General features: G+C 39.8%; 1 protein-coding gene across 2 annotated transcripts; it reads left to right on the forward strand.

The window, feature by feature from the left end:
• Positions 1 to 1475: 1475 nt before the first annotated feature.
• LOC121946975 (carbohydrate sulfotransferase 11-like) lies at positions 1476 to 19875 on the forward strand. 2 transcript variants are annotated; one of them, XM_042491825.1, is made up of 4 exons: positions 1476 to 1982; positions 14506 to 14582; positions 15803 to 15967; positions 17018 to 19875. In XM_042491825.1, exons 1-4 carry the CDS (start codon positions 1889 to 1891, stop codon positions 17699 to 17701), a joined length of 1020 nt encoding a protein of 339 aa, XP_042347759.1. In that variant the 5' UTR covers positions 1476 to 1888; the 3' UTR covers positions 17702 to 19875. The 2 variants fall into 2 exon arrangements, with proteins under 2 accessions (XP_042347759.1, XP_042347760.1); XM_042491826.1 differs by having other exon boundaries at positions 15806 to 15967.
• Positions 19876 to 19887: the final 12 nt, after the last annotated feature.

The following is a 19887-nucleotide window of genomic DNA, read 5'->3' on the forward strand; positions in this document are numbered from 1 at the left end:
CTTATCTGCCATCCACACCACTCTCTGAAGCATGTAAATTCAGCCAAATCCCAATCACGCCCAGGGCACCAAAATGGCTGGAGCTGGAATGTGTGAGAGCGGCCTACAAAAGTAATGTTTATAATACTGTTATTTTTCATTTAAAACGTTCAGGGTCTGTCTCTGTTTGCAATATGCAATGTGCAGTAAATAAAACCAGGACGTGATATAATGTTTGAGCATATGGTGCAGGGCGTTACACACAACATTTGGCGAGCATACAGCTAATTTTGAATGAGGAACAGATACAATCTTCAATATCCAATTCTCTGACAGATTTGATCCACATATTGGATGCTTTTGGCCACAACTGTTGTACTGTAACTTGATATATTTGTCACCATCCCCTTTTTCCAATTTGTCGAAAAACTTTCCCCTAAGAACATTGCCTGAATCCAATGCTGCATTAACGTCTCTGGTGCAGGAATGTGCTCTTTTTCAGAAGGGGATTTTTAATCTGGTGTGAAAAAGAGGGGTTGGAGGGGGTGGGGGTTGCAATTGATTTAAAAAGTCTATTAGGGTGGGATTTCATGACATCCCGGTGTTGAAATTTAAGAATTTCATTAAGATTTTTAAAAAATATTAAACATACATAAACTCTGAATATTATGGGATTGTAAACTACATAATTTGATAAGCTTTGAAATTAAGAAATCTTTAGTGCAAATTGAGAATGATGGATTGTGCTGATTTTGAGTACTATACCTATTATCTCATGCTGCATGATGGTGCACAAATGTAGAGGAAACTGGGTCAGTGCTGCAGGCATATTAAGTTTCTAACAGTGACACAACAGAAACACACTGCTTTTCCCTGCAACTTTTAGGTTTGCAGTCAGATATGTGGGCAATGTTTCACTGCGGGTAAACTATATAAGTGACTGTCCATAGTGTGTTTTTTTTGTTTTGTTCATTTTCTGCATATTTTGGTAAATCTTTATTAGCATGGGAGGTTTTGCATGTTTTTTGCTATTTATTTTATGAAACGTGTCACTGCTAGCGTAATTAAAATTGTCAGTTGTTGCAGGACATGCTGTACCTAAATCCATGTTGAAAAATCTGTCCCGCTGCCTTCAAGTGCTACTTGTAATCCCATGTGTCTGAGATCGATAGTAGCAGACTGTGGCCGCGTGTTCACTTTTGATCATTAGTCCGAAAATAGGCTGCATTTTTTTTTCTTTTAATCAGAAAAAAAGATGACACTTCCTGCTTAGTTGCTGTACTGTACGTGTTATGCATACAACTGGTCAGCAGAGCATACATCACTTGGAAAATACGACATTTTCAAGAGTAAATTTAATATTTTCCGACAGTACCTGAAGGCAGCATGCAATCTGGGAAAGAGTGCTCGAGAGCGAGGGGCGTGACGTCATGGCATCGTGCCCCGTCCATGTTTGGCGAAGAAGAAGTTTGTGTAGTTTCGACAAACTCTGGACACCACTAACATCTAGAGCTTGGGAGACACAAAACTGTCTCTTCATACCTTTAAATTTCGCTTTGGGGCTTGTCATACCAACGTACCGTTATTAAATGTTATATCTAGGGTGACCTGCTTAATTAGTCATCATTATTGAGTTAGCATAACCTAAAAAAAACTCGGCAACGAGCCGAGCGGACGGTTGTGGATTTAAGTACCACTCACGTTCAAACTGACGACTAATTGCTGTGGCGTTCAGTAGTCCAGTCAGCGTTATTCCTGAATGGGCTGTTGGTTTTCCTTTTCAACAGTTAATGAATAGACTCCTAATTTCTCAGAGAGTCTCGCATCCTCCTGCCGTGTGGTCTCGTATGAACCGTGTCGAGGCAGCGACGAGGGGTCGGGGGCTCCGCCAGCAGAGCGGGGCTTCAGGATGAGGATGCCCAGAGGAGGACGCCTGTTCCTGGCGACGTGCCTTGGCTCGCTCTTCGTTCTCGTGCTTTACTACCAGAGCATCATCAAGCCAGGTAAGAACCCAAACACACTCTGCTTCTCCACTAAAATAACTACACTAACCGTTATGTCAAAGCTGAATTCACGCTTTGCTTTTATTATAATACAACAGCAACACTGGTTTAGATATAGATAGATATAGATAAATATGCAGTGCAGTCACCATAAAGAAAGTAAAACTATAGAGTCAATAGTTACACATGTAATTTTTGTTAGCTATGCTGTGCGCCTATAATATCTTGTCTGGTGTTGTGTTAAATAGACCTGTGTATGAGTGCTGACAATTGCAGTTAAAAATGGCACACTGGATTTATGGTTATCAAAAATGTGCTATATATATTACATGAGTGTCACACAGTTAGATACAAACAATATACCATACATGTTATAACTTGTGGATAATAGGTTGTTGGTCTTGCATACACTTTTAATTAAGCATTCAGGCTTTTAAAAAGGGGTAATGTGGTCTTACAATAATTCTGTCATAATCAGCAACATTAGTACACCTGTGTGTTATTGTACATACGTGAAACAGAATGTGTGTAGAGACAGGTATGAATAAGCTCACTGTGAACAGTGCAATGTTTTGAAAGCCCCCCCCTTGCAGACCCCCCGCATTCCTCTGCTTTAACCCTCCTCTCCTCCTCTTACCTCTCCTCTCCCTTTGTTTCCTGGGCTGAGCCCGTCCTAGACATTGAAAGGCAGATTGGCCCTCAGGGGACTGCAGACTCCCAGGGAGAGCAGTAGGAGAGAAAGAAAGGTGGAGATGATTGATTTGTGCAACATGAGCACAGAGAAGAGAGTGGAAGAGCATTTAATATAAATGTTTTCCACGTGGATAGTAAGGAAAGGAGGAGGAGGAGAATGGTGCAGAGAGGAGGAACCAGTGCCCAGGTTTTGGTGTTGTTGTCAGGCAAGAAGAACTCGATCAATCTTCTTTTTTTTTCTTTTTTGTTATAAAGTATAATTGAATTGTGGGACTTTCCACAGTTTGGGTGAGATGTCATTTTTGTCATAATATTTAACAGATAATGATTAAGAAATAGTAAACTATTAAAAAGCATCATTACACCCATAATTTCACCTGGATTGTCTCCAGCACACACCCCACAATGGAACAGTTCACAACCACAGCAATGAATTATCTTTTATAGACCACCAGAGATGGAATATGTGCATAGCTGTCAGGGGCAAACACATATGCCACATGTATCCAAACCTACAAGTAACACACTTTAGCACTCCAATTGCCCCCCCACCCCCTTCACGATCTAGGTATATATTATCCTTATTGCCTACCTGCTCAGGCTTGTCTGCTCTTCAGTCATTTTAGTAGACATGTAGGCCACACGAAAAGCATGTTGGAGCCACAGTAGAGAGGACTAATTTTACAGGAAGTCAACAGAGCACAGGGCTTCCTTAATTAGTGTGTATCAAGTCAGAGATGGTTTGACAACCATCACTAAATGTCTTGTTTTTTTCTGCATGGGTATTTCCAGTGCTTTTCATCTCTCACTTCTCTTTGCTGTTTTAATGTGACTGAAGCACAGTGAAGTGAAAATGGACAGAAGGAACCAGCTAGTAGTCCTAATTCAGAATAATCTGCTGCAGTATGTCTAGTTTGCTTCAATAGTTTAAATGATGAAAAATGTCTAAATGAGAAAAAATGTGATTTATTCCTTGGCTATTGCATTTGTAAAAAAATTTAAGCCGTTCTTTGTAGTCATATACTACAATACTATGGTGTTTTTTCTAAACCTGATCACATGCTTGTGTTGTGCACAAAAATAAATGCAAATACTGGGTGTTTTATCTCCCGTGTACATTTATTTTGAAAAAGACTATGTACTTAAAAACAGAAACTGTATATTTCCATTAAAAAGTGTTAGTTTATTTCTGAAAAACACAGTGCATTTAACAGGCATAAATTAACATGCCGTTCCAGAATGTCAGCAATAGACAAAGGAGGATACCTAGTGAGTCATTTGTAGACATGGACAGCACTGAACGAGTGATGATATTTTAGGAGTTGGGATGTGAATGTGTTGTCATATTGGAGATCCAGATCAGTCTCTGTAGAAATTGCCTGTATAAAGATATATCTAGTATAATGATATTGTGATGAAGATGGGCAAATAACAAATTCTTCCCCATCTACTAATATTTCACTCACAAAATGTTGAAAACTTCTAAAAAAGGTCATTTAAAATTGAGACCCAACATTAACGAGTCATCTTTACCACCTAGACAAATCATATGGCATCACACTTCCTGGAAATATCTTGACCATGACATGATGTCGCATACCAAACTGGGAGACTATGTGTCATGAGTTCATTTCCTTCATGTGTGTAACACCAGTAGTTTTTACAATGTGCTCATTGTGTGAAAACTTAACTCTAACTTTCTGTACATTAAGGATGACTGTTCATGTCTGATGTCTGATCAGACATCTTGATTTAGGTTTGATGGTCACCCAATCAGCATATAGAGGATGAGAAATGTGAGTTTTCTTCTAGTAACATTAGCGGACTGTTGATGGAGAGCTGGGCGCATAGTTGAGATTTAAGAGCAAAATCATGCTGATGGTTGCTATTATATTACTTTTGTGTCTGTCTCACTGTCATGAGGTACAAGCTAAGTGCACTCTTACCTGTGAAGCCCTATAGTCATGTATGATAAAAGCTTTTTTATGTGCAAGTCTCCTCCTCAGCCTCTGATCTGTTTTCTGCCTCTTTCATTGCTTTCATAAAACCTCCATTTAACACAAAGCACTCTCTCCCCAAAAGGAAAATGCTGCTGACAGATCAATCCTGCCAAAAGCATATGATATGAAGAATGTCCTGTACTTGTAAGTTGAACACAGACATTCTAGATATAATTTTAAAATATGCACGTTTCCAGTTCACTTGTCTTCAAATCTCCCAATTAAGCTTACTGTTACCAGACAGGAAGCACAGTGCGCATTGTTGTTGTGCTTCTATTGTCGGACTTCCTGTGCCAACACCCTGGGATTTGGCACTCGGAAAATATGAGTCCTGTCCAGTGGGCTATTATAAACACATTTGTTAAGTCATGTTAGATTTGTTGCTCCATTAAAACCTAATTTATTTAGGGATTTGAGTTGGTTAGACTCAGATATGTCAACTTATTTTGAGCATTAGTTGTAGTTCCTCTGTGGGCGAGATAATTTTTAAACTCTGGAATTTGGCAGTGAGATACAGCATTTCCTCGGCTTTTGTTTAAATGACATCATTGGTGTTAAGGATGCTGCACACATGGATGACTAAATAAATGATGTGCAGCATGGTGCCTGAGGGTGAACATGACTTAAGCATCCTGTAGCTCAGTTATGGCCAGGTGTATGGCGTGAGTACACAGGGTTTAGGACTTATATGAATATTTTGCTTAATAGCATACCACCTGTCCAAAAATACCAACAGTAATGCAATTTGCATGGTGAATCAGTCCAGTGGGTGTGTACCAGAATCACTGGCCAGCTACCACGCCACATGTAATATTATTATTGTGTAATTGATTTAAAACACTTGGTTTGGTTTGTTGAGGTCCACAGACTGCCAGAATACTTCTTTCATAAGACTATTTTGACAGATAGCTTATGTCTTCAGTTACTGCTGTGTATTGAAACCTTCATATTGAATTATTGTAAAAGAAGAAGCCGCATTGGATATTTGAGATGAAATGATTAGTCACTTAATGAGTTTATCACAGAAAAAGCCATGTTTTCATAATTGATGAATCATTTAAGTATTTTTTTAGGTAGACTGCCAAATATGCACTGCTTGTGACTTGTCAGATGTACAATATTTGATTTTCTTTGTTTTTTTTAGTCCTGATATTAATTAAAGATCATGGAAGCTGTCACCTTAGACTTGAGGAGTTTTGCTTGATTTAAGGTTAGATGGATTCAGGCTACATCAGTTGTATTGCCCAACCTATCACCCCGTAAAAGATTTCAGAATCGCAGGGTGCGTTGCGCTGTGTGTTTTAGATCCCATTTCCACATATTTTCATGCATCTTGGGTGATTGGATCACTGGTGGACAGCTCTGTCTGTTCACACCTGGCATTAGATTGTGTATGCACATGACTCAATTACCCACTTGAGATTGGATGTCACTTTCCAGGTCTATGTACATAATTTCAATCTGCAAAGACTAAATGTGTTATTTTCAACTAGGGGGATGTTTGTCTTGCTATAGGCACATTTATAGCCTACTTAAAGTGAGTAAAATCTTATCACATTGTGGAGCTGCATGCAGCGTATTGATTGGGTCAGCCCCTTCTTGTCCATCTCTTGCTCTCTGTCTCTGTTTATCATGAGACAAGCGCACCCCCACCTCTCAGAGACTACTGCTGCAGAATTGTGAGCTCCATGTGGGGGCTAAGGATAGGCAAGTCAGCCGGCATACACCATCACCTAACTGTTAATTATAAATCAGAAATACTTTATTGATTCCTAGGGGGAAAAAAGGGGAAAAAAACAGTTTAACGACAGAATTGGGCCATTTCAGTATCATTGTGAATTTAACAGTTGCAGCTGTGTTAACTCACTAACCAGGCAAATGTTGAACTGACCATTCTCCGGGAGGACTTCAACTCTGGGGCAGCAGCAACAGACAGTTAGTATCGTGGGGAGTTGGATGAACAAAGACAATAGCTGTGTAGGACGTCATTCAATGTGGCCAAGGACACATTAGTGTACACACTGCTAAAAGAATGTGGCCATATGCAGCCCAGACCACCTCTGAATGAGGTCTGAGTGATCGGGTCTTAAGACATTTTAGGTGCATTCACACCTGTTCTACTGTCTACTTGTGAGCCAACTTGTGAACAGGCTTTCATAGCTGATGGGCAAAAAGGTCAACCCCACATTCACAGCCCCAGAGACACTTAACTTTGGGATCATACTGGAAAAGGAATTACCTCCCTTTGTCCCTATTAAGGTACTTTACATGTCATGCTTCCATTAAGCTTTTAAAAGAGATGTTCCTATCACTACTTAATTGTTGGATTTACCCCAAAATATCCTCTCTCAAGGCAGTGTAACATTTTTGACATACTGAGGAAAATCCTCTGATGTGCTATTTCCAGCCAGCCTCTCTTATTAAACATGGGCACATCGTAATTTAAACAAAAATAGAGATGAACACCCAGTCTCTATTTCCTCTCAGACTCCCTTTTATGTGGTTGCATTGACTCAGCAGTGTCTTTGTGCGTGTCATTTGAGCATATGTGATGCCAAGTCTCTCAGTTCAGCGTGGAAGGGTGGAGTGCAATGTGTGCACTTGTCAAAGGTGAAGTGAACTTGTCAGCGTTTACACGATAAGTGAAATCTACACTTTTGCTCACAGTGCTAATTTTAAAGCTTAGCCTTGCTGTTTAATACAGGAATCCATTTCCTGTCATCAAATTCACATTTTGATTAAAAATAAACGGATAGTGCCACCCAGTTGTAGAAATACATGACACTCTTTTATGAGATTTTGTGATATTACATGGCTGTTTGTCATGTTTAGTTTGCATCATGGTTGGAAACTGAATTGACACACTGTTTACTGTCCTCAAGCAGAACCGGGACTTGTGTCTGAGGTTTCCTCTCATTTCTGAACCATGAACATATTCTCTGTTCACGGTGCTGTTTGCTCTGCATTCCCCCTGTCCAACTTTTCCACTTCATTTGCCGGGCATGCCTTCATGACTTCGCATACTACAGGGGTGGGAAAACTCTTCTCTCTGTTTCCCAGCTATAGGAGACAATAGTGAGTTGTCTGATCAAGCTGAAATGCCCACGGGCATCTGAAAAACACATTTTAAAGCTGTGGTTTGCCTTTCATAGCATGTCACTATTGTCTGTTCTGTCACAACTCATGTCACACACATTGATCAAATGTGAGCTGAATTAAAAAACAAACTGCTGCATATGGATGACAGGCATTTTGAAGGTTGTTAACGCCATACATCACCGATGCTCTAAACTCTAGTTCATAAAGGCAGAATCCATCGTGCTGGTTTCACTGACAGTGATGGATTACACCTCACAACTCTAAACAGAGACAACATCTAGGCCTGCTCTGATGTGTCTTGCCCACACAGTCAGCGCACAATTCACATTGGCATTTTTTCTTTAACTTGCTGTAGGCACACGCACAAACACACTGTAAGCTTTGTTATTTAACTCATGTATTTACCCACAAACACACCCATTCATACACACAAAGTGCAATCCTGTAACTGAACACACCGGGGCTACGTTATGCACACTGCCACTTATCATCCGACTTTAACATAATTGCAGCTGTTGTGAAAAAACAAAGAATGTTGTGATGACTTATAGGTCCTTCACAATGCTGACAGCTTTGAAGAGAGCGCTACACACCACATGCTACATCCGCTGGCTGTTTATTGTGCTTCACTCTGCGGGGTGTATCAAAAGTTGATTTGTTGATATCCCTAACATGCTTTATCTTGTAAATCGCTAAGCCTTCTGGCTTTAGTTTTGTTTGTTGTTTGTTTTAAACCGCTAACATTCAGAACTGTTGTTAAAAAGAGGAAGCACTAAAGCATAAGTGGATTTATGTGCTAAGACAAGAGCTTGAGGCTTGTGTCTAAAGGAGTTGTGAATTATGTTGTGGTTTTAGTGCTTCATGCTTTGGTCAGACTGGGCCTCTGATCTTTCGATTGTAAACTAGTGGCACTGGTAGTGATTGTTTTTTGTGCAGTTGCAGGTTAGCTGTGATCCATTTGGAGTTTTATTTTTAAAGTCATTTTGAATTAATAAACTACAACTATATTCTGATATGGATAATGATGTGTTGAGATATGGCAGTTCTTAAGAAACAGGCAGCATTCTTCCCCAAATAAACCTAAATGTAACAATCAAAACAACCTTAAATATAAAGTTGTGATATCAAGACCTCAGTGGCATGGCAAGACTTTGTCTACTCAAAGGCCTGTTTGGCCACAGGGTGGATGAGACCATCCAAGACAGGGTGAAGCTAATTAAAATCAGACACAAAACAGACTGCTGATGTATAGTAACTCCATTGAAAACCTGTGCCAACAAAGACAGGGAATTACAAAAATTAAGATGATCTACTGAGGCATCACCAACACCACACGCAATAGGCTTGGTCCTTGGAACAAGTCTCATGGCTCTTAGAAGAACATCCCAGCAACAAACTGTAACATTACTATATGACATATCACGGATACCATTTCCTTTTTAATGACAAAAGACACATAGGTTGAAAATGAGGGATTTTATCTGCTTAACATAATTGATTTATCTACATCTGAGGAAATTTAAAGCTTGAGAGAATCTTTGAGCTCAACAGAAATAGTGCTTTGACTTATATAGTGAGTATCGGCTGATCAAAGAAAAATCTAGTTGTGTCATTTTGCCCTGTCCTAGCGCCAAGTCTACACACATTACGTACTGGTATTGTAAAAATACTGTTTTATTGATTAGTATGGGTTCTTACGGGCGGGGCATAGTATTGCGATATTTGTGTGGTAATGTCGTATAAATACAAGGGCGCCTAGTATGTTTTTGCTTTTAAAATATATAAATCACTAATATTGCAAATAAAAATCAAACTTTTGGTAGCCTGCTAGATAAAATCAATTGATTTTCTAGTCGACAAGATATATTTGCAGAAAAAAATATTTTGCTGTGAGATGAACAGACTGAAAACTTGAAAATGTTTTGGTGGAGACAGAATTTGCAGTTGAAAATTAGTAATAAATCACAATATATTGCAATAAATGTTATTGCAATACACAGCATTTTGCAAGACCTGAATAATATTGTATCGTGACTCAAGTATCCTGATAAGATTGTATCGCGGGGCCTTTGGTGATCCCCAGCCTTATTGATTTTGAATATTTGAAACGGTTTCAATACTAATATTGCACAGTATTGGTAAACCAAAATCTGTGCTTTTGTGCTCTCTCATATTGTTTATGTTAACTACAGTCTTTTTGCTGTTTTCTGCTACTTACCAAGGAAAGAAAAGTTTTAGCTGTCACGTGACAGCCCTGTTACATTTATGTTTTATTAAAAAAAAAATGAATTGCGGTATTAAAAAAGCTACTTAATATCAATATTTTTCAAGGCATTGTATCCAAGTGAGAAATTTCAATATCGTGACAACACTATCATGTGCTGGGGTTACCCCCTTTGGCCTCTCTCATCCTGACCCCAACATACATGCTGTGTTCATACAATGGTGACTATTAACCCAAACTTGTTGAGGCCTCACCAATTTAGGGGACCGTTTCTCCCTTCACGTCTAAGCTGAGTAAACTCCTCGTCCATCAGACTGAAGCCTTTTAATGTTTTGAACTAGAGGGGGGCTCAGATGTATTTCTAGCATACTCTGGCATGTTTGTTTTGGAGTACAACGTCCTGAAGTAAGAAAGTAGCAGGTTTATGTAGTAATTTAATCCATGAAAAAAATTGTGCGAGCGAACATAAGGAGAGACAGAGTGAGATTTAAAGGAACTCCCTGTCCTACTACAAAGGATATCACTGATCATAAAGTCACCTCATGTTGTTGGTGTAATCACCACCATGTGCAGCCCTGAGCATGTGGATGTTGTGACACCTTTGAATCAAGCTACTCTCAAAATAAAAACAGAAAGTCTTGCAGCCCCATTATCTCTTCCTGCCTTCAGTTGTTTTCATGTGTGACATCTTGTTTCTCCTTCACTCACTTTCAGTTTTACAGGCATACACACTTCTCGATCAAAGCAAATTACATAGAAGTTATCTAATGGAAACTTCCATGACAGGGTCCTCATAAAGACAAGCCTCCGTTTAAAGTGCAATCAGGTGTAATCTTACCCCTTAAAGTAAATATTTGCATAAAGAATCCTCTTTGCCATTTATCACGATCAGAAAGGGGAAGAGTTTTTTCAACAAAAAGGGAAGCTTATCTGCAGACGGTAGAGGGAAGAGATTTGTGTGGATAAAAAAATAATAACAAAAAAAAGCATTTTGATGCATTGGACCACACATACTGTAAGCATTTCACTATACTTCTTAACAAACTTTGTCACTAACTTTCCGGTAACTGATTACTCACAAGATAATGCCGTCTGTTGATAACGACAAGGACCAGTATGCAGGCTTAATGGAACCTTGTTTATGTGTGAATTTAACAACAGCAAAGGCTTCACACGCCAAACAGGCTGTTAAACCAGGCAGACCCATGTTCAGCGTGGGCCTGTTTGTGTGTGTAGTAAGGCTTGTACTGTTTTTCAACTGTCAGCATTGTGTCATTTCCTGGGTCTGAGAGGAAGTGGCGGTTTTCTGCTGCGTGTGATAGAACACACATCACAGAAAGAGATGTGGTTTGTTGTGATCAAATTAGAGTAGCCTAATGAGTTTATTTTTCCATTGAGCAAAAAAAAACATAACCGTGTGAGTGCAGGTGACTGCTTTGATGCATTAAAAAAGATGAGGAAAAAATCCTGCATTTAACATTTTGGTACACAAAAAAAGATAGCACTACTAATGGAAAAGAACATCTAGGTTAGCTGATATGTTGTGGTGCCAGTAGACACAGAAACCTTTATATAGGCTCTTGAAATTTAAGAGGAAAGATGAGATCATTTTTTTAGCCAGATTTTATAGTAAAGTTTACAGAGGTGTACAGGATGTCAAGTGGCATGTCTGGAAAAAACTATAAAACAGAGAAAGACAGTGTGGTAGAAATTAGTGTATTTCCATGCAGAGAAGTGAAAGAATAAATGACGATACAAGAGCAGCCGTCTTTTGTATGTTTAATTAAGTGATAAAACCGAATAAAAAGGGTTTTACATAGTCAATCAATTTCCGCTGAAAGGACAGAGCACACACCAGAAAGTGAAAGCTCTCTGAGGACGAAGATTACATTTAATCACATATTTGTAACTGCAAACACAGTGCTAGGACATTAAGGAGGGGCACCGCTGCTGAGATAACAGCAAGTTGTTGGTCAGATGATTCTTATTCAAAATTAGATGAGTTAACTTCAGGTCAAATTAAAATAAGATTATTAAGGTAAATATATGAAGCAAAGGACAACTTTTTCTCTACAGAAAAAAATGGCATTAAGCCAAACACTTGGCTGGGCAAGCAAACCAAATTTTTACCTTGTGTCACTTTTTACTCTTTTGCCGCTTTCAGGTGGAACATAATGACACCATATCCCAACAGCAAACACGTGTCTGACTATCGCGTCCCTCGTCCTCATTTTTTTTAGCTGTTAGCATATTGTTAGCAAATTAGCTTTACTACTTATTAAATGGCACATTGCCTTAAACCAAACAGTCTTTTCTAACCCTTTAAACAAATTTACAAGCATATTCAAGTTTTGGACTTGAGTTGACAAATGAGATCTATAAATACTCTGCCCTTTTTCCCAACTTCCCCCTGGATATATCAGTATGGATGAATCACTTAAATGTTTCCTCTCCATCACACAGTGTTTATTCTTGAAAAACTGACAATAAAGCATTAATATGAGCAGGGCCTCCACAAGTGTCTCTTGACCTACTTTCCAGCTTCCTGAGGAAGCGTACATAGTTTGTGAAAGGCTTAGCTGCTTAAGATGTGAACTGTTGACTGAGAGCGTAGACACCTCATCCGTTATATTCAGTTGTACCTAGACTGTCTGACTTCCCTGCATGATGAGTTTTTAGGCTTTAAACCTGTGGGAAGCAGTGCACTGTTTCTCTGACCTCTCTAAACCATTCTTCTTCTTTTCTCCTCACGATCACATCCTAACACCTTAACTTTCACTCTCTGAGTGCTGCGCAAAGCCTCTCATCGTATACACTTTATCTTATATGTAAAATATCATATACAAATAGATGGAACTGTGTGTGTGCCTTGTATCTATACTTGGCTGAAGATCTGGTTTTGTATATGAGTCCAGTAAAGCTTTCAACATGTTACAACAAGCCTTAGATGTCTATCTCTGCGTGATGAGATGATGTGGCACAGATTCACCCAAAGGAAGTTGAGGATTTTGATGATTCATGTGAGCTTAGTCAGAGAGGAGGGACACAGAGAAGCTGCATCACGGCAGTCTGTCTCACTGCCTGTCTGTCTCAGATCCTCTTATACTACATGTTGTACTATATTTACATAGTCACCATTTGTACAAGTGTTCTCTTTTTTCTGGTTCCTCAAAATAGCAGGAAGGAGTTATGATTTACAGTTTGATTTTAACAAGAACAATAGTTTGTAAACAATAGTGGTGTATAGTACGTATTTTCATGAGACCAGAGTCCCAAGCTGACTTAGATTTATTATATTTGGGTGCCATATTAAAACAGTGAAAGTTCTATTTTATTTGCTCAATGTGAATGCAGCAAAAAGAAGAGAAACACTGGGAGAGAATACAACGCCTTCTGGGTTGCATGCTTGCGGAGTGCAGCCCTTCAAGTTGCTTCTTTGCAAGCTGATATGCTTTCCATATGATGGTATGGCATGATCCCATCATTCCATAGGACTTCTTTTAAGTCAATTCCCTCATGCTAACACACATAAAGCACACAAAGCACATTCCCCACGTCTCCACTTCCATCTCATTCTAACTTTGGGTAAGATGTAAAACAACCCCATGCATTGTTAAGTAACATGTGCAAAAAAAATCCCTTTTCTCACTCACTACCATTAGCTGAAGACCCCAACACTGACCACCATCAGGCCTGGGTGGAGCTAAAGAGGAGGGGGATGGGAGTGGGGGATGGAAGGAAAAGACAGATGTGTTCATAAAGGGTGGTGGACTAAGGAGAGATAACATGGTCTCAAACCAGATATTTTAAATTTCTTAGAGCCTCCAGCAGCTCCATCATTACTAATATATTGTTCTAACCCATGGCTAATCACTGATGCATATCATCATTGTTTGGTTGCGTAATGTAAAGACATTGGCACTGGTTTTGTTTCGTGTTCTCCAGTGAATTTTCTGTGGAAAGATTTCCTGAAGCATAACATTCAAATTAAAAAGGGGCAGATTAAGAAAAAAAAAAGGTTCAGTAAAACAAAGACAGAGACAGACTCAAAGGGGAGAGATGTGACTTATGTAAGAGTTACAGAGAGTTTGGAGGGAACACACTGTTCCTATGGAACTTATAAATGAAAGGAGGGAGGATCACGTCATGACAAAGGCAGAACCAGAGGAGGGTTGGAAAGTTGGCTTTGACTGACCTTGCCTAAAAAGTTTTATGAACATCTTTAAAGAAATTTAAACCTCTGTGCAAATAAACGATACGTTGTAAAAAAAAAAATCAACAAAGCACCACGGTAAAACCCCTTTAGACATGCTATATTATTTGACATATAACACAAAGAATGTAACAGACAGACTTGTGTTATTCATTTCAAATTTTACCTTGAGGAAAGACAATACAAGTAGAACTTTCCCATGAAATGGTGATTTTGTTTTTTTCTACCTAGGCAATCAATAAATATGGGGAGCAGCTTTCAACATGTGGATATTTATTTTCTCTCTATCTGTAGAACCTGGTGTGAAGACAGACACTACACCAGGGAAAAGCAGGAGAAGTCCACTGCAGGCCCTCTACAATGGAGACCAGGTGAGAACACGTTCTCTCTCTCACACACAAAACCACACACACACCACCACATGGTTAAAACATACGCTGCCACAAACAGAGTTTATTTATACACACACAAACTGCTTCTGAGGAAAAAAAAGAACTCATTGAGAATTCTGCATGTGCTGCCTTCAAAGACTTACAAAAACTTCAGAATTTATAGAGGGGACACAGGATGATACAAAGGGACACACTTTAAAAAAAAAAAAAAGAAAAAGTTTGCTTTTATTGTTTTCAAACTTAACCCCTAATTCTGTGAAAACATTTCGTATTTAAACTCCCTTGGAGCTTGGAAAAGACAACCGTGGTGACCTTGTGTATCATATCAGCTATGATAACATTTTCATGATTGCAATTTAGCAAATAATATTGCGAGAACAACTTTCACACAGCTGTGTGAATGGGGTCACACATAATGAAAATACTACGGAGAATTCTTAGTTAAAAATGTAGCTCCCTCTACCTTTACTTAAATAACATAACAGTTCTATATTTATTTTGACCTATCTTTCTCATCTCTGCTGTCCTTGGTCCTCTTAGCTGTAGTTCTATTCTGTTTTTCTGTAAATTTCTCTTGGAACTGTGTGGGTACATTACGGACAACTTGAAACCAGAGTCAGATTCGTTGTATGTTTACACATACTTGGCCAATTAAGCTGATTCTGATTAACAGTGAGTTTCAGCTCATTGGTTAGCTGTGCAGCTTGCAACAATACTGTTTTAGTTTACTCTCATGTTTTCAGCACAAAAGCCTTATAAACCCACTTTACACTGCCTGCTCAAGACAGACACAGTTACAGACCCGCTGTTGAACTAAATTGATCATTTCGCAGCTAAAGAGACATATATTTTTGTCAAGACAGACAAAAAAACACAATTTATCCAATCACGATTGACACCAAAAAAAGAGCAAAAAGAGGGAAATACTTGACTGTATATTTGCCATGTGATCAAAACACAGCTCAAAATGAAAGATAATTTTGCTCGGTAACTGCATTTTTTTGTAAAATATTTTAAGTTGAAGGAGAGGTCTACTTGTCTTCAAATATTCAGTTTTTCTTGTGATAACCAAACAGTTGTTCACTCTTAATAGAATTACACTGGTTGAATAAGCTGTTCTGGAAGCACAACTTGGCTTTTAAAAGGTTTCTCTATTTCTGCTTCTTTCTCCTGCATCACTGTGATCACATCCCTACAAGCAGCTGGAGCTGTTGGCAGCGCAGAGATCCCTCCAAGGTCGCAGGGAGCTGTTGGAGCAGGCGTGTCTGAGCCACACGAGGAAGCGCCAAGTGCTTTCATCCGATGATCTCAAACATCTCATTGTGGATGATAAACACAGCCTTATTTATTGCTACGTACCCAAGGTTGGTCATAATGAGATTAAATAGAGCAGCTGAAATTTTAGACCAGAGCTTTTCAAACTGTGAGGTTAAGTAGGTAAAGTAAAGACAGGTCCATGCCTCTGTTCTAAAAACTGGAAATTTATTATTGTTGTTTAGCCTGCTGATTTGGCTTTCGTCTTTTGTCAGAATTCAGTGTCATTTCTGTTTTCCTGGAATATCCTATAACATATTATTCTGCTTTAAGTAGGTATTAACCCTATGAACTCTGAAAAAGAAATGGTCTGCCAGTGCCTACACTATTATTCTTGCATATTGTGATATCATTTTCTTGGAGTATCTTCAAATGCTTTTTATCGCTTAAATCTGTACAACCTAAACTAAAAGGTTAAAAAGCCAATAAGCCATAATAATTTATAAAAGTCAAGTCCCATGTTTCTTCATCAGATGTCATCACATTAATTCAAAAGATTACTTAAATGTAGAAAGATAAAACATTTCTTACAACTGCACAAGTTATTTGAGCAATGTACATTAGTTAGTTTTCAAGATATGCTTAGTATCACGAGCAGAGTGCAAAGGCGTTTTGATTGTTTGATCATACATGAGGCCACCATGCGTTTTTTTCCATAAGTAATGACGTCATGACGAGTGTACAACGTGATGAAATTATGGTTTTTATTTTAGAATAATTTATATGCAGGTTAATGCAAACTGCAGTCTCCTGTAGCTGCAGGAAAATTAGCAATTAATGCAAAGTACTGCATTTGCACCGCACGTGCGGTAAGGTGACATAAGGTAATGAAGCGTTGACATAAAAGACAGAAGCTTTTAACTTTCTGTTGTAAAAAGAACGAATGCTCCTGCTATCATGGTTTTTATTGTAAATCAATATATACATGATTATGCAAACCCTGATCTCCCACAGCCATCCGCAGGAGGCCACGTATAATTCAGCTGATGTATGTGTGAGTTTGTTGAAGTGTATCAAAACACTGCAGCTCTCACTTTTCTCCATGTATGAATGTGTTTTTTGGCTTAAAAGAGATTCTTCCCTTCTTTTATCACTTTCAGGTAGCCTGCACTAATTGGAAGCGTGTCTTAATGGTCCTTACCAGCAACGGTCGCTACACTGACCCCCTCGCCATCCCTGCAAATGAGGCCCATGTGGCGGGTAACCTCCGCACACTTTCAGAGTTCTCGGTCCCAGAGATCAACCATCGCCTCCGCAGCTACCTCAAATTCATTTTCGTACGGGAGCCCTTTGAGCGCTTGGTGTCAGCTTACCGTAACAAGTTCACCCGTAGCTATAACACGGCTTTTCACAAACGCTATGGGACGAAGATCATCCGCCGGCACCGGCCCGACCCGGAGCCCGAAGCGCTGGAGAAAGGAAATGACGTTACTTTTAACGAGTTTGTGCAGTACCTGGTGGACCCGCGGACGCAGCGGGAGGAACCTTTTAACGAGCACTGGGAGCGGGTGCACTCTCTCTGCCACCCCTGCCTGATCCACTATGACGTAGTGGGTAAGTACGAGACTCTGGAGCCAGACGCTCAAGCTGTGCTCAGGTTGGCTGGAGTGGAGGGGACACTTCAGTTTCCTACGTCTGGTAAAAGCACCAGGACTGATGGTAACATGGCAGCGCGCTTTTTTAAGCACATCAGTCCTTTCTACCAGAAGAAACTGTTCAACCTGTATCGGATGGATTTCCTGCTTTTCAACTATTCAACACCAGAGTACCTCATGACTCGATGAGGGGCAGGGAAGAGGAGTAACATCAGCGCCATAGGTGTGTGATGGTTGAGATGGCCTTTCACATCCCCTTTGGACTTAATGTCAGTGATCATTTTGCACTTTTGTGGTTGCCGTGGACGATTTTCATCTCTTCCTGGAGTGGCACATCACAAGCACTGACTTGTTGCTATGACCCTCCAACGAAACCAGCTGCAGAGACTTGTTTAAGTGAATGGAGCCAATTTTTTTCCTGAGAAGAAAAGACGGACAGTTTGTGCTGTAATCAACAAAGCATCTGTCATATTTGTTTGTATGCTTTCTAGTGTGAAAACAGTGTTTTGTTTTGATGTTTAGCAGAACAAAGTGCAGATGGATTGTTCCCAAAATGCAGGTGACACATTAACATTCTGTCAGGGCTTTAGGTTTAGTAACAATTCAATATTTATTTATTTTTGTTCACCTGCCATTTTTCTAGAAATTACCTTGTCAAATTGGGCAGACCTGTCTTTAACGTTTAGTTCTGTTGCCGAGTTGGTGTGAAGGCCCAGACATACCAAAACTGACGTCAGAGAACTAGTTGCGACGAAAGCCCTCTGCTGTGTCGCCCTCACATCGTCGTGTCTAGGCAAAAAAGTTGCACAGGAGCTCACCAGAAACCAACAAGCACGTATGTTCTCTGCTGCGTCGTCTGTAATAGTCATTCAAAACGGAAAACAGAAGACCACTATGATGCTAGTTAGCCAGTTGGCACAGTAACACCAACCCAATATTGAAAGAACAGAACATATTTACCATGCCCCAGTGAACAACAATACAACCCATCGATATCTTATTTTGTATAACAAATTTTGTTCAACCTCAGTCCGAGCTGTTTGTTTACATTCCTCTCATTTGTTTCTCCTCCTCCTCTCGTGCGCTGAGCTGAACAGCCAGTCAGAGTAATTTTATTCACTGTTAGGCTCCTTGGCACCACCGTAGATTCAACATGCTGAGTCGGTGGGAAAAAGCCAACAATGGTTGACAAAGGTCAACGGGGGCCACCGTTGCGGCACACACATTGGTGATGAGAGCCGCAGGTGCTCACCGTTGGCCCAAAGTGGGCGGACGGCTGACCATCAGCTTGGTGTGTCATGGCCTTTATATGCTTTATCAGCACCCCTGCTGTGCAGCAGCAGTTCTCCTAAGGCTTGGTCTTCAGAGAACTAATGAGCCATAAATTAAAGTCACAGTTCAGAGGAGCAGGTTCTCCTCTTGCATTGGCTGGAATGCATGTGAATGTGCTGACTGTGAAAGTGAGCACAGCAGATTCATTCAAACCATCTACAGTAGAATATCGATGGATGGCATTTATTTATGTATGTCACTGCATTTGTCAGTATTTATTGTTGTGGAAATGTGTGTATGTTAGTAAGGATTTGGGCTCATGATTTTGTGAAAATGAATTTTATATGGAAGAAGGGCGGAGTTTCTCGTTTTCAGAGTGATTCCTTTTAACTTGCTTTCTTGGCTTTTGCACATAAACACATGCCAAATTGAAATCTTAACGACAAATCAAATGTCATCATCGCCCACTGCCTGGGCTTGTCTTATCTAGCTTGTCACAACACTTGTTGACATTACCTTAAATGTTTATCTGGGAGTCATTTCCGGAGAAACTTGGAGTCACTGCATAGTTCCAGTAAAAAGTCAGTTGCCATCCCTCCCCTATCACTGTCTGTATTTAGCTCTTAGCAGGTAGGCTGAACAAACAACCACATACCTGTGGTCAGGGCTGGGTCCAGCCGAGCTCTACTCCTAGTCAGAGCTCCCCTTGTAAGAGTGAATGCAGGCACATGAAGGGGTTATCCACCTACAGGCTTCTCCACTGCAGGGCCTTGTTCAGAAAATGTGACGGAATTTAGGTTAAAAAATAATACAGAGGTTAATGTAAGAGTGGGGACATGTTTATTAATGACTTGCACTGTGAAAATATCAATTTTAACAAATGTCATACAGTCTTAAAGGGGAACCTGATTTTACTCAAGGTCTGTTTACAGGTGTTAAGGAGCACTACTGTTTATGTGGAGAAAAAGAGCTTAAGAAAGCATTTCGTGGCTTCACAGGGAGCTGCACAAAGTCTGAAAAATTCCACTTGAGTCAGCACTCGATGACTACAAGTAATAAAGCCCTGAGCCCACCAGACCTCAGTAGCTCCTCATATCTGGTTT

This window comes from Plectropomus leopardus, chromosome 8, assembly GCF_008729295.1.
Source record: "Plectropomus leopardus isolate mb chromosome 8, YSFRI_Pleo_2.0, whole genome shotgun sequence".
In the NCBI taxonomy this organism is placed as follows: domain Eukaryota; kingdom Metazoa; phylum Chordata; class Actinopteri; order Perciformes; family Serranidae; genus Plectropomus; species Plectropomus leopardus.